The sequence below is a fragment of the Hyla sarda genome, chromosome 4 (assembly GCF_029499605.1).
Source record: "Hyla sarda isolate aHylSar1 chromosome 4, aHylSar1.hap1, whole genome shotgun sequence".
NCBI classification, from domain to species: Eukaryota; Metazoa; Chordata; class Amphibia; order Anura; family Hylidae; genus Hyla; species Hyla sarda.
The window spans coordinates 94185314-94201481 of NC_079192.1; the positions used below are offsets into that span (position 1 = coordinate 94185314).

At 42.6% G+C, this 16168-nt stretch overlaps 1 protein-coding gene across 2 annotated transcripts in view; it reads right to left on the bottom strand.

Moving 5' to 3' along the window:
- The window catches only part of ADAMTS7 (ADAM metallopeptidase with thrombospondin type 1 motif 7), a 96451-nt gene that overhangs the window by 18447 nt on the left and 61836 nt on the right, over nucleotides 1-16168 (bottom strand). The window contains exons 20-23 of one of the 2 annotated variants that reach the window (XM_056571575.1): nucleotides 12683-12835; nucleotides 11804-11977; nucleotides 11475-11621; nucleotides 11089-11248 (exon numbers count right to left, since the gene is read on the bottom strand). In XM_056571575.1, the coding sequence (XP_056427550.1) occupies nucleotides 11089-11248; nucleotides 11475-11621; nucleotides 11804-11977; nucleotides 12683-12835 (634 nt within the window). The remainder of the gene's footprint in view (nucleotides 1-11088; nucleotides 11249-11474; nucleotides 11622-11803; nucleotides 11978-12682; nucleotides 12836-16168) is intronic. The other variant, XM_056571576.1, reaches the window with a different exon arrangement.

Sequence of the window (16168 nt, forward strand, 5' to 3'; positions counted from 1 at the left end):
AATCTCTATGACAAGTAAATAAAATGTGACATAGGACTTTCCAATGTAATATAAGTTGTTTATATAAATAAATATGTAGATATCAGCAGACTAATTCAGTGGCTTCATTTAATCCAAATGGCTGCAGTGAGTGCAAAACAAAAATCCAGTACATTTCCTTGCGGCAAATTGAAATTGAAATTCTTTGCCGCAAGGAAATGTACTGGATTTTTGTTTTGCACTCGCTGCAGCCATTTGGATTAAATGAAGCCACTGAATTAGTCTGCTGATATATAAACAACTTATATTACATTGGAAAGTAAACAACTTACCGTATATACTCGAGTATAGGCCGAGTTTTTCAGCACGATTTTTCGTGCTGAAAACACCCCCCTCGGCTTATACTCGAGTGAACTCCCCCACCCGCAGTGGTCTTCAACCTGCGGACCTCCAGAGGTTTCAAAACTACAACTCCCAGCAAGCCCGGGCAGCCATCGGCTGTCCGGGCTTGCTGGGAGTTGTAGTTTTGAAACCTCCGGAGGTCCGCAGGTTGAAGACCACTGCGGCCTTCAACATCATCCAGCCCCCTCTCACCCCCTTTAGTTCTGAGTACTCACCTCCGCTCGGCGCTGGTCCGGTCCTGCAGGGCTGTCCGGTGAGGAGGTGGTCCGGTGGGATACTGGTTCCGGGCTGCTATCTTCACCGGGGAGGCCTCTTCTAAGCGCTTCGGGCCCGGCCTCAGAATAGTCACGTTGCCTTGACAACGACGCAGATACGTCGTTGTTAAGGCAACGGCTCTATTCCGGGCCGGAAGCGCGGAGAAGAGGCGCCCCCGGTGAAGATAGCAGCCCGGACCACCTCCTCACCGGACCACCTCCTTACCGGACAGCCCTGCAGGACCGGACCAGCGCCGAGCGGAGGTGAGTACTCAGAACTAAAGGGGGTGAGAGGGGGCTGGATGATGTTGAAGGCCGCAGTGGTCTTCAACCTGCGGACCTCCGGAGGTTTCAAAACTACAACTCCCAGCAAGCCCGGACAGCCGATGGCTGCCCGGGCTTGCTGGGAGTTGTAGTTTTGAAACCTCTGGAGGTCCGCATGTTGAAGGCCGCAGTGGTCTTCAACCTGCGGACCTCCGGAGGTTTCAAAACTACAACTCCCAGCAAGCCCGGACAGCCGATGGCTGCCCGGGCTTGCTGGGAGTTGTAGTTTTGAAACCTCTGGAGGTCCGCAGGTTGAAGACCACTGAGGGCGAATGATGAGAAGAGGATGATGAAGGGGGGGGGGGGGATGATGAAGGGGGGGTGTGGGATGATTACAAGGGGATGATGAAGGGGGGATGTGTGGGATGATAAGGGGATGTGTGGGATGATGACAAGGGGATGATGAAGGGGGGATGTGTGGGATGATAAGGGGATGTGTGGGATGATGACAAGGGGATGATGAAGGGGGGATGTGTGGGATGATGACAAGGGGATGATGAAGGGGGGATGTGTGGGATAAGGGGATGTGTGGGATGATGACAAGGGGATGATGAAGGGGGGATGTGTGGGATGATGACAAGGGGATGATGAAGGGGGGATGTGTGGGATGATGATGATGACGGGGGGATGTGTGGGATGATGACAAGGGGATGATGAGGATGTTAATGACGGGTCTGGATGATGACAGGGGGGGATGAGGTATTTCCCACCCTAGGCTTATACTCGAGTCAATAACTTTTCCTGGGATTTTGGGTTGAAATTAGGGGTCTCGGCTTATACTCGGGTCGGCTTATACTCGAGTATATACGGTATATTACATTGAAAAGTCCTATGTCACATTTTATTTACTTGTCATAGAGATTAATAAGTTAACTACTTACCATGCGTTGGATACAGATTTTTTCCACAGGGTGGTGGTCTCCCATCCACTTGTGCTGCTGCTTGAGATGTATGTCTTTTTCAGCACATTCTTTTCTCGTTTCCCCTGGGACATTAGTTGCACCACATGCTCCATGTGTAGCTATTACCATTGGGGTCTCTATGCAATATGCGATTCACACCAGATGCTATTTGTCTAAGGACTTAGTTTTTAGTAATTTCATAGTTATATAATATACACTATTGATGTTTTTACACTCTTTTATATTTAAAATGTTTTATAAGCTATTTATATGGGATATTTCTTTTAACCAATACCATACCGCCAAAACTTTTTTTGCGGTTCTTTTTTTGTATATTACTGATGTGTATGACCTGTAACCAATCAGATGACCTGATGAAGAGGGGGTTCCACCCCTTGAAACGCGTAGTCTAAGCGCTTACAATAAAGTACTATTATTATCCTTACATCTGCGACCTTATTGGATTATTATTTGTCATTGGATGATCGCCTTTCTTTGAGTTGCCATCTGCAACTTCCTACATGTGGGATACCTGGCTCCTGGTGGCATTTTTAAACTATTATTACACTGAAACCCCTAAGTGTATCAGAGTAATTCATAGTGTCCCAGCATCGTGGTGGTTACATTTGCTTTATGGTGCCCACGGCTTGGGCAGCATAAAACTGATGGCAGGTTCCCTTTAAGGAAAACTCTGGAAACAATAAAAATATATTAATTAAGAAGTCTTTAAAGTGATTTACTATGTTTCTTAGTTATTCTGTTTGGCAAGGAGTTCTTAGTATTATCAGTAATAAACAGAAGGGTTGGTGGTACAGAGGAATACCCGCTACCAACACTTACTGTCTCTTCTGCCATTGGAGGATCACGAAGACCAAGGGCTGGATGATCATGATCATCACAGTCTTGTGATAGAAAGATGGAGGATGTACAGGGTGACAGCAGAGACTTTACTCCCAGAGGTTTACGAAACTGGAGATTCAGCACCCGAGGGAGATCGGGGGGGTCTCAGCAGCGGGCCCCCCACAATCAGACATCTTACCCCCTATCCTTTGGATAGGGAATAAAATGTTTTTGTCCGGAATACCCCTTTAACCCTTGATCTGGCTAATGTATTTTACTACCTGCAGTAGCTCAATTGTTTTTAACAAACAGAAGTAGAGTGTGCCCTCTTTACTGATCCTGTAATCTGCTACTGCAAAAAAAAAAAAAAAAAAAAACTAGGTCACAGTTCATGTGTTAACAATTTAGGTATAAACATTAACTATACCGTAATATTGGCCACTCAAGCAACAGCAGGCACTTGAGTCAGAGAATACAATCTCTATTTTCCCTTGGTTTGCTGCATGACTTTTAGAAATGCTAATACTGTACACAAAATCAAGCCCAGAAGGACAAATACTGCTGCTATGAGCACAACATAAGCACGCCAAGCATTGCCACACTGTGCCCACACATTACATTATCTGTATCCTCAGGTCACCTTCTGCCTACTCCATTATGGCCTACTCAGCATGGGACTAGACCGTACTGAATGTCATAAATTTTCTCCATGTAGCTAAAGTCTTTGAATTCATTTTATTAAAGGGAAAGTAACACGTGAGTATAAACAGTATGCTTTAAGTGTGACTATGAAGGCTCAGTGGCTATGTATTACTGAATCACTGCCAATGTGAGAGGTGGAATTGCAAAAATAAATTAGGTTAGTTCCAGGCAATGTGGTTGCCCACAATTTTAGAACTACTACTTATAATGTACTGTAAAACGTACAGCCTGCAGCCTTCATTAGCATATTAATGATTGTGGCGGATGGAGAATATGGAGAAGGCAGGGGAGCTGGGTGAGCCAGTGTGAGCCCCGTGCAAACTTGCTTCTGCTCCTCTCCTCAGCTCTCCGAAGATTTCCGAAGCTAGATCTGGGGGGAGGGCAGAGTGAAGACAGAGCAGGGGGAGAGAGGACGTACACGCCTCCCTCATCTCCCCTCCCTCTGCTCCGCCTGCCTTCGGGGAACGCAGGTTTGCATGGGCATAGCTAAGGCAGAGCAGGGGGAGAGAGGAGGTACATGTGACTCCCTCCTCATCTCCCCTTCTTAGCCCCAGCCCGTGCAGTTTGTTTTACACAGACCACTTATAGAAATCAGACCCAGCCCCTGGAATTTGTCCTCCCCCTGGCAGCCCATGCAAGCCTGCTTTCAGAGAACGCAGGAGGGGCTGAGAAGGGAGATGAGGAAGGAGCCATATGTTCTTCCGTTCTCCCCCTTTATCAGCTACTGTATGCTCCACAGGAAGTTCTTTTATTTTTGAATTTCTTTTCTGTCTGACCACAGTGCTCTCTGCTGACACATCTGTCCCTTTTAGGAACTGTCCAGAGTACAAGCAAATCCCCATAGAAAACCTATCCTGCTTTTGACAGGTCCTAAAATAGACAGAGGCGTCAGCAGAGAGCACCATGGTCAAACAGAAAGGAAATAAAAAAAATAAAAAAAGAACTTCCTGTGGAGCATATAGCAGCTGATAAGTACTGGAAGGATTAAGATTTTTTAATAGAAGTAATTTACAAATTTGTTACCTTTCTGGCAGCAGTTGATTTAAAACAACATTTTCCAGTGGAGTAACTCTTTCAATAGATTTGTAAAGTACTTCTATTAAAAAATCTTAATCCTTCCAGTACTTATCAGCTGCTGTATACTACAGAGGAAGTTGAGTTGTTCTTCTCTGTCTGACCACAGTGCTCTCTACTGACGCCTCTGTCCATGTCAGGAACTGTCAAGAGTAGGGGCAAATCCCCATAGCAAACCTCTCCTGCTCTGGATAGTTCCTGACATGGACAGAGGTGTCAGCAGAGAGCACTGTGGTCAGACAGAAAAGAACAACTCAACATCCTCTGGAGCATACAGCAGCTGATAAGTACTGGAAGGATTAAGATTTTTTTTTAATAGAAGTAATTTACAAATCTGTTTAACTTTCTGGCACCAGTTGACTCGAAATAAATTTGTTTCCCACCGGAGTACCCCTGTAAGCACTTGTACTTTTTTGTCATTCTGCTCATTTATGTATTCTGTGCTTTACGCTGCACTATTCTGTTAGGATTTTTGACGGAGCCTGCCCTTAAAGACTATTTGACGCAGATATGGACAGATTTACTGTGGTAATTTCTTAGTACAGTCCAATATTTGTAGTTGTTAGGACACCTAAAAGCTCTTCTTCCATATTACTTATATGCCGACTCTTTATGGCTATCGTGGTCATAGTACTCTCATGTTAAGCTAACATTTCATCTATTTTTATAGGTGCTCTGGAGATACGTCAGGTTGGACTGCTGAAAAGTATTTGTAGTTATCATTAACAGATGTGGAAAATATACATTGCGAACATGCTACAAAGTGATCTACTCACACATTAGTCCAAGATAAGCGTACAATATCACTAGTTATACATTTCAGTGTAAGTTTCCCATTTTGAGTTTGGTAAAATAGAATATTATTTGTGCAGAATGTTTGCATCCATATTTGAAAAAGCACCATAATTAATTAAATCGACACATTATCATTACTATTCATGTATTGATATACAGTGGGGGGGAAAAAAAAAAAAGTATTTAGTCAGCCACCAATTGTGCAAGTTCTCCCACTTAAAAAGATGAGAGGCCTGTAATTTTCATCATAGGTATACCTAAAATACATAACATCACATTGTCTGATTTTTCAAGAATTTATATGCAAATTATGGTGGAAAATAAGTATTTGGTCACCTACAAACAAGCAAGATTTCTGGCTCTCACAGACCTGTGACTTCTTCTTTAATAGTCTCCTCTGTCCTCCACTCGTTACCTGTATTAATGGCACCTGTTTAACTTGTTATCAGTATAAAAGACACCTGTCCACAACCTCAAACAGTCACAATCCAAACTCCACTATGGCCAAGACCAAAGAGCTGGTGAAGGACACCAGAAACAAAATTGTAGACCTGCACCAGGCTGGGAAGACTGAATCTACAATAGGTAAGCAGCTTGGTGTGAAGAAATCAACTGTGGGAGCAATTATTAGAAAATGGAAGACATACAAGACCACTGATAATCTCCCTTGATCTGGTGCTCTACGCAAGATCTTACCCTGTGATGTCAAAATGATCACAAGAAAAGTGAGCAAAAATACCAGAACCACACGGGGGGACATAGTGAATGACCTGCAGAGAGCTGGGACCAAAGTAACAAAGGCTACCATCAGTAACACACTACGCTGCCAGGGACTCAAATCCTGCAGTACCAGACGTGTCCCCCTGCTTAAACCAGTACATGTCCGGGCCCGTCTGAAGTTTGCTAGAGAGCATTTGGATGATCCAGAAGAGTATTGGGAGAATGTCATATGGTAAGATGAAATCAAAGTAGAAAGTTTTGGTAAAAACTCAACTCGTCATGTTTTGAGGAGAAAGAATGCTGATTTGCATCCAAAGAACACCATACCTACTGTGAAGCATGGTGGTGGAAACATCATGCTTTGGGGCTGTTTTTATGCTAAGGGACCAGGACGACTGATCCATGTAAGGGAAAGAATGAATGGGGCCATGTATCATGAGATTTTGTGTGAAAACCTCCTTCCTTCAGCAAGGGTATTGAAGATGAAACGTGGCTGCATGACAATGATCCCAAACACACTGCCCTGGCAACAAAGGAGTGGCTTTGTAATAAGCATTTCAAGGTCCTGGAGTGGCATAGCCAGTCTCCAAATCTCAACCCCAAAGAAAACCTTTGGAGGGAGTTGAAAGTCCATGTCCAGCGACAGCCCCAAAACATCACTGCTCTAGAGGAGATCTGCATGGAGGAATGGGCCAAAATACCAGGTGTGAAAACCTTGTGAAGACTTACAGAAAACATTTGAACTCTGTCATTGCCAACAAAGGGTATATAACAAAGTATTTAGATGAACTTTTGTTATAGATCCAAATATTTATTTTCCACCATAATTTGCAAATAAATTCTTTAAAAATCAGACAATGTGATTTTATGGATTTTTATGGATTTTTTTTTTTTTTTGTCTCTCATAGTTGAGGTATACCTATGATGAAAATTACAGGCCTCTCTCATCTTTTTAAGTGGGAGAACTTGCACAATTGGTGGCTGACTAAATACTTTTTTGCCCCACTGTAGTATTTACAGATGTGGACAAAATTGTTTGTGCCCTTCCATTAAAGAAAAAAAAAAAAAAACACAGAACACAGAAAGTAATAATTAATTAAAATTTACTAAAAATTATCTAATGAAAATTGTCTAAAAGACATTGCTTTTAGATACCCCCTCCCCCCAATAAAAGTTGAAATCACCCCCCTTTTCCCATTGTCTGAGCTATTAATTATGGCATTCCTTATCGTGCAAAGTAAACGGCGTAAACGCAAAAAAATTCCAAACGCCAAAAAAATGACATTTTTTGGTTACATCACACCCCAGAAAAAATGTCATAAAAAGTTATCAAAAAGGTATATATATGCAAAAGTGGAAAAACTACAGCTCATGGAGCAAAAAAGTTTTTTTTCTTTTTCAAGCTATCAATTTTTTTAAAATCCAAGTTTCATATCATTCTAATCATACTGACCCATAGAATAAAAATAGCATGTCAGATTTCCCGTGTTGGGAACCCTAAAAAATTATTGACCACAAAATTGCGCAATTACATATTTTTTCCAATTTTGCCTTACACATATTTTCTTCTGGCTCCATAATACATAATATGACAAAAATAAAGTGCGCCAATGAAAAGTCCAAAACAAAATAAAATAAAATAAGCTCTAATACAACTTTGTCAGTAAAAAAATCGTGAGCCAAAAAACTAAATCACTGGGTCATAAAATTCTGGGGTCCATTTTAACTGCGTTTTTATTGCATTGATTGCACTCACATACAACTTGCATTGAAGTCAATGATGGCGAAGTCACGTGCGACCTGCATTCAAAAATCCATTTGCAACTGTCGCATCGCAGTCATGCTATGTGACATGTGACACCATTCACTAACATTATGTGCGACATTGCAGTGCAACACTCTGATCTTCATCTTGTACAACCAGAAGTCACCATGTAGCCCTAGTCTAATGAATGAGCACCTCAGGATGCCATTGGATTCCAGTGGAAGTCTTTCTCTCTCTAAAACCCTAAAATCTTTATATACATAGTCACAGCTTTAGCTGGAAGAGGGTAGTCTGGCACAGTAGACCTTCTATATTGGTATACCATTATTAATTAATGGGAAGGCAAACAAGATGAAAGCCAGCTCACCCCGCCCCGGACAGTAGAGCGCGGATCCAGGTGCTGGACGGCACCAGCCAATGGTAAGAAAATGAAGGAGATCGGATCCAGCTCAATGCAGATAAAATATGGTTTAATCCATAGGACAAGGAAGGAACAAGTAACGCGTTTCAAGCGCTATAGGCGCTCCTTGTCCTATGGATTAAACCATATTTTATCTGCATTGAGCTGGATCCGATCTCCTTCATTTTCTTATTATTAATTAATGTGGCATAGGCAGAGGAATTGCATATAGCCCTTGGACCCCAGTGCAAGATCTGTACTTCACCCATTAGCAGCTTTTTTTTGTTGTTGTAAATTTTTACAATTTGTAGGATCTAGAATTTATCATTGGTTTTACTCTGTTTTTTATTTGTTATTTCGTCACAGAATTTGTCTCAGTTGCTGTTTAGAGATTTTTCATTGCGACTTTTGTTTTAAAAGCCTTTTCTACAGCTATGTAGCTCTGCCGAATACTGGTTAACTTTTAGCAGGGGTCATGAATTCATCATAGCAATTTGTCACACAATTTTTCGCAAGTCCCTCAGTTTGTCGCAAATCTACACCAGCCCTGACCTGGCTTGCACATATTTTGTCACACGGTTAAAAAGTCGCAGAGGATGCATCATACAAAGTGGAGTACTGAAGTAAAAATGTTTACCAGTCCCATATTTATCACATGACTTGTACCATTTAATAAATATGGCGCATGTATACATTTTCCACCACACAAATTAAAGGGGTATAAAGAGGTTTACCTACACCACTCTTTTTTTTCCCCAATATGTTTTGAAATTGAGATACTCATTGTAACATAGCTTTATCTACAAACATAACATTACTGTAAAACTGTAATGAAGCACCATTACCCTTCTGTTATTAACTTTTATATTGCTGATCTATTAGATGGTAGACTGGCAACTGGGCCATCACTCAACCACCACACACCCTATAGCAGTGTTTCCCAACCAATGTGCTTCCAGCTGTTCCAAAACTGCAACTTCCAGCATGCTGGGAGTTGTAGTTTTGAAACAGCTGGAGGCACATTGCTGAGAAACACTGCCATATAATTCTGACCAACAACTCTATTAAAGGGGTTCACCAACACAAGGTGTCAGCCAGTAATAGACATCCTTACCAAAGATCCGTGCTTGTGTTGGTAGTAAATGGCCATGTCCTGTGTCTCCCATCACATGCTGGCTTGTTTGTATGAACTGGCTATTTCCTGTTTCTGTGCCCTCAAACTACAATTCCTTGTTTCCAGATTGGAGGGGACTTATTTCCTTCCCACACATCAACCACCCCACCATTGCAGCACGGCTAGGCTCCCTTCCATGCAAGCTGTGCTTGAAACTACAAATCCCTGAGGCCCTGTGGAGAATGATCACTTTCCCACCCAGCGGTTGCTCCACCCACTGAAGCACAGACATGCTCCCTTTAAACACCTGACTAGTGATGTAATGTCTTGGGTCGCACTGAAACCAGGGAAAAGCCTCAGACAACATTCATTTTGTATGCTGCTAAAAATGAACATACGGGGCAAAGACCACATAAGAATTGCGAGACCAGCCATCAAACACTGATACAGACACTACATTACTTTACAGCCCCTGCAGCACAGTAAAAAAAAAATCCCAGAATACCCCATTAAATAACAGTGATTTTGTTTTATCTGCTTTATACTTGGGAACATTCTTTTTATTTCAGTAGTATTCACCCAGATATTCATGTGACACATCCAGCTTGAAGTGACACTTACAGATATGTCCTCAGCACATACTGTCTGGCAATCATTGGTGTAGGCTATTACTATATTAGACTTGACAGTGATGCCAGTCTAAGATTGTTGCAACAGTAATTTGTCTTGTCACAGAAACATTGGCAAAAGGGTATAGCCAAATTAGGAGTGATTCAGATGCCAGCTGGCCAGCTTGACATCTGTTACAATATTAATAATTATTGTCTGGAAATAATTGTAGACATTTTGCAAACTATAAAAAATCACTCTGTCTCAGTGTTCTTGTACTCTTTAGCCTCATTTCTTTCTTATATTAATTTTCATATAAAAATCGTGCTGGTTTGGTATCTTACCCTTAAACTAATACTATGCAAAAAAACATTTCTATCACAAAACAGTAGAAGAACATCAAAACTAGTGTCAACACATTTATTATCTAAAGCTACATATAGTTGTAAGGTAGTGTAATATTGGAGTTTATATGTATGGATTACTGCAGCTTAGCTTTTTTTCACTTCAAAAGAGGCCTAAGCTGCAGTAACCCAGCCCGCCACTAGTCAATGTATGGAGCTGTCTGCCACCAGCCACTGTGCATGCCGGAACCCCAACTCAGGTAATGAGCATATCAGTAGGGTAGCTGGGTTTTGGCACCCACATTTATTGTTCAGAATGCCCGGAGCCGGAGGCCGTGATCGTGATGTCATGACCACGTCCTCTTGTGACGTTACACCATGCCCCCTCCATTCATGTCTATGGGAGCGGGCGTGTCGTTCGACACGCCCCCTCCCATAGACATGAATGGAGGGGGCATGGCCGTGACAGCACAAGTGGGCATGGCCCTGACGTCACTACCACTGCGGCAGGAAATCGTGGAGGGCCCCAGTAGTGGGCCCCCCCCACAATCAGACATCTTATCTCCTCTCCTTTGGAGTACCCCTTTAATGCTATTCAATTATATGTATGTAAATGTCGTTGGAGTTTTTCTAAAAATTGCTGAGGATCCTTCACTTCTATCCTGTCTTTCCTACCTTAATGATTTCCCCTTCTCCCATACACTACATCTTGTTTCCTTTGTATAATGTACATCTATCACTACAAACAATAGTTCCTTCTGTGCACAGGACCACAAGGCTTAATGTTTCCTGCTCAGGATTATACTTGTTAGGAGGAATGTGTTAGGAGGGAATAAGGACGTCTCAGAAATAAGGGGAACTTACTGGAATTGTTTTGCTGGCAGTCCTGTGGGTTACATTTCTGGAGGTTTTCAGGCCACGGCTCGTGGTCACACAGATTATTATCTTCCTCAGCAGCCCCAGTTCTTTTGTTCACGCATTTCACCTGACGACGCTGGATACCTCCTCCGCAGGAAGCTGTGCACTGTATGCAGCCAAAGCGTGAAGACAGCCCAAACAGTAAAAGTGAGCATAAAAGGACTATAATGGACACGTGCATGCCCCCAAATGCAATGTATCATGAAAGAAGTTGGTTAGTACAGCAGCCTTTTGATAGAAGGTTAATATGGGGAAGTATGGCATCAGTATTCCAATGCCTTGCTGACTTCCCCATCAGTAAAGTAAGAATAAAAAAAGTTTGTGGCACTTACCTGACCCCAGGGCCCCACAGCCCATGTAGTACATGGATGATCATTGCAAGAACGGGTGTTGTTAGGCTTTAGACGTTCTTCACAGTGACCGGCCAGGGGACACGTGACCAACCTCTGCTGCAGGCCCCCACCACACTCCTCTGAACACTAAAATGACAAATAATATTATGTTTAGTGCCACGTGACACTGTAGGCCACAAGTTCATGTATCCTATTTTCTACTAGTGATTAGGGACATGATAAGCTAGCTTTGTACATAGTACTTCTGGTTATTTTGTAATATCTGAGCTGTATGTCTGTCTAGCTTTGTCCTTTCCCCGAGAACTTACCTCCCGCCAAGACGAAACATACCACTCCATACACTTCTGCTCGTGACAAACCATCTGGACCCGTGGTTTGTAGACAGTACTCTGACAATGGAACGGCCTCAGCTGCCTCTTGTCCCTTGTGTCCACACACTGGACATCTCTCAGACGAACTCCAGTCCCACAACTACTTGAGCACTATAGAAATGAATGTGATTTTAATCTGTGTTTACATAAGTAATATTTGGGGGGGAAAAAATATTAATTTAAAAATTATTTATTTGAGACACCCAAGAATAATATTCACTTAAGTATAGTTAGGTAAACGTAAAGTAAATAGATTTGTTCCATGACTTTGTTAATAAATCTTTTTGCTGTGCTACTGTATACAACTGTAAAGCCCTTAAATGAGCACTGTCAGATCCAAAAGCCTGAAAATCCCACCACTAGGGGTCCCTATACCTACCTGGACACTAACCAGCAGCATCAGCTTGTCCATGAGTCATAGACAAGAGATGACTGATGGACAAGGCTGCATGAGCAGATGCACCAATCACCTCCCACCACAAGGGAGGGACACATCCCCTTCCCCAGAGAGGATTTCTAACACTATGAGCTAATGAAAAAGGGGATTTTTATAATAAATATAGGTAATAGGGGCATAAAAACTAGATGTACATGGTCAGGATTAGGTACTGGGTAACATTTTTTTTTTTTGTGGGATCAGGTACGCTTTAAGAACAACCATTTTTAAGTACAAAAAGAAAATGTAATTTGGTTTATTTACAAACCTTTGTTCAATCTCCACTGCATGGATGTAAATGTATGGTATCCGTAGGTGGCAATTACTTATTGGCAAGTTTTCACAGTGTAATATGCTGTTCATTGTATCAGGTTAGTTACCTTGCTCCAGTTTCCCACTGTCCAGTATGCACATGGCCGTAGATGGCAGCGCCGAGCAGGGGCTGGCTTGGTTTTGATATCACATGTACCATTGTCATATTCTCTACATATAACCGTACGCCACATGGCACCAAGACCACAAGAGGTAGAACACTACAAGACACAGACAGAGTACATAGTGAATGTAATAAAACATATCAGGCCAGATGTCTGCATGCAGTATAGGAGTTACTTGCCAATGCATCTATGTTTGGCCCCAATTATATAGTCAAGCATGTGTATTTGTAGGATTATAATAGCATCAACTGCAGAGTTCAAAGTTTTCCTATTGCATCATGAAGCGTAGGGTGTTCCCCCCCCCCCCTTTTGAATACATTTGATGATTTAAAGGAGAACTGTGGCAAAAATTTACTTATAGGGAATAAGTAGCTGATTTCAGGGTGTCCGACCGCTGGGACGGGACCCGACGCTCAGTGAGGAGCGTGTGCTGCAGATGGCACGCGCTCCATTTATTTCTATGGGAGCACTGAAAAGATCCGAGATCACGGGGGGTCCTGTGGATAGGGGATAAGTTAACTTTCGCTGGAGTACTCCATTAATGTTCAGCATATTAATTTGCACATGCCAAAAACACAACAGTATTTCATTGGTTTTAGGTAAAATGATAGTTGGCATGCATTTTTTCCAAACTTTTTCTATAGGGTGAACCATTCTAAATCTTATTAGAATATCCTGACACAAAAAGTAATATTTTAGAATCACGATTTTGCATCAAATTCATTTCAGTAATAAAATGATCTGCTTGTTCGTATTTCATATAGTGTAGCCTTGACGCAACATTCTCCATAATACTAAATAATTGTGAACATCAACCGGCCAAAGCAGTGTTGCCAAATAAACCACTGACAGCTATGGGACATGGAATGGTGTGGTCCAATGTCAAGAGACTACTGTCTGGGATTAACATTTTTCAATTACTGCAAAGCTTTGTTTATTCCAAGAAGCAACCCTTAAAATGTGGAGTAACACTGGTATATACTGGCTCTAGCCATCTGATTCCAATACAAGCCATGGAAAGAACTCCTGTTTGTTTCTTCTTATAGTGGAAACTTGTGTTTGTGTGGTTTGGTATACATTAGCAAAGAATGACTAAAAGTGTGTAACTACAATATGGAGGAAGTTCACTATAAACTACTCATACACTATCATGCTATGTTAACCAAACACACAAAGGTAAGCCACCTGGCCATAATAAAATAGTAATATAATACAATATACTATTACACAAATATATTAGGACACATTACAGTGCAGACAGTGACTCATCAGTGGACAAATAGTCTTAAAAGATAGGCAGACTTGCCTTATACACATGACACAGATATAGGGTCCCCCTTAGCCCTAAAAGGTAGTTCTCACCATTAAATGGTGTCAAATCTACGTGTACCATGTTATAGAGAAGAAGTTGAGAAAAAGTTCAGTGGGCAGTCCGCATCAATGACAGACAGTTATCTGTCTATTTATCCTTATGCAGGAAATCTGTCAGTCATTAAGTAATACCGCCCACTGAGCATAATAAAAGCAAGGATTTCAATAAATGAGTTGCAAGTAAATTTTTTTTACATACAAATATATATATATATATATATATATATATATTTGTATGTAAAAAAAATATACTTGCAACTAATTTATTGAAATCCCTGCTTTTATTATGCTCAGTGGGCGGTATTACTTAATGACTGACAGATTTCCTGCATAAGGATAAATAGACAGATAACTGTCTGTCATTAATGCGGACTGCCCACTGAACTTTTATACAAGTTATACTAAATATTTTCCCACAACACTGCATGTCAATTTACTATTTATCAATTTACCCAGCTCTTTCTGCTCATTAATATGGTGGCAGATCAGACTGCTTGTTCAATATGACAGGTTCCATTTAATAATTTAAAAGGTTCATTATATACTCAAGTTATTACTTCTTGTATGGTATAGTAAACTCTAATGATGTTTTAAAGCCTGGGAAAGTTTAGCCAGTGGACTAATAGCCATTTGGGCATGCCAGAGGGCTCATGGACAGTTGAGTAGACCTTTATGACTTAATTCTAATATATGTCCTATATGTTTGATAGGTTGAGGTCCCATTGTTGTGACCTCACCTCCCATGTAAAAACAGGTGTTTGGGAACCCTTGCTCTGCCTTTGGCAAAACCTGTCGTAATTCCATTTTCTATTAAGGGTAAGGTCACGCATAGCATTTGCAGTGGGTTTCCTGTAGCTGAAGTTCCGCTTGTTAATCTTCCGCTGCAGACTTCTGCATGCAGATCCGCAAGCGTATTATGGTGCTACCCACTAAAATCACTAACCACAATTTCAGTTGTGGGACACTCACTGTGCATGTGCTACATGTGACCCTACCCTTAGAGTCTCTCCATTAGAATTCAGTTTGTTGACCCAACCCAACTACATCATGGCTCTAGTGGTTGGAAAGGGGCCCATGACCTTTATTGTCTGGGGCCCAGATCATTTTTATTCAACCCTTGCCTTCTGTATTAGGTTTCCTCAGGGATGGCTCCGCCTATAGGCTAAGGAGGCAGCCGCCTATAGCGCACTTTTGATGGAGGAGCACTGCCCGCCGTAACAAAGTTTCTGCAGTGTCACATGAGCACTCCTGCATAGAGCACTAAGACATCAACCTACCCCAGTAGTAATGAGATTACATGAGGAGGTTTGATACAGTGTGTCAATCCAGTAGTAAGGTAATTACATGAGGAGGAGTTTGTTATAGTGTGTCACCACAGTAGTAAGGAGATTACATGAGGAGTGTTACGCCGAGCGCTCCGGGTCCCCGTTCCTCCCCGGAGCGCTCGCCTCATCCTCGTTGCTGCAGCGCCCCGGTCAGATCCACTGACCGGGTGCGCTGCGGTACCGCCTCCAGCCGGGATGCGATTCGCGATGCGGGTGGCGCCCGCTCGCGATGCGCACCCCGGTCCCCGTACCTGACTCGCTCTCCGTCGGTCCTGTCCCGGCGCGCGCGGCCCCGCTCCCTAGGGCGCGCGCGCGCCGGGTCTCTGCAATTTAAAGGGCCAGTGCACCAATGTTGGTGCCTGGCCCAATCTTCCCAATTACCAATTAGTGTGATCACCTGTGTACTTCCCTATATTACCTCACTTCCCCTGCACTCCCTTGCCGGATCTTGTTGCCTTAGTGCCTAGTGAAAGCGTTCCCTTGTCTGTTCCTAGCCCGTGTTCCTGACCTCCTGCCGTTGCCCCTGACTACGATCCTTGCTGCCTGCCTCGACCTTCTGCTACGTCCGACCTTGCTTCTGCCTACTCCCTTGTACCTCGCCTATCTTCAGTATCTTCAGCAGTCAGAGAGGTGAGCCGTTGCTAGTGGATACGACCTGGTCACTACCGCCGCAGCAAGACCATCCCGCTTTGCGGCGGGCTCTGGTGAAAACCTGTAGTGGCTTAGAACCGGT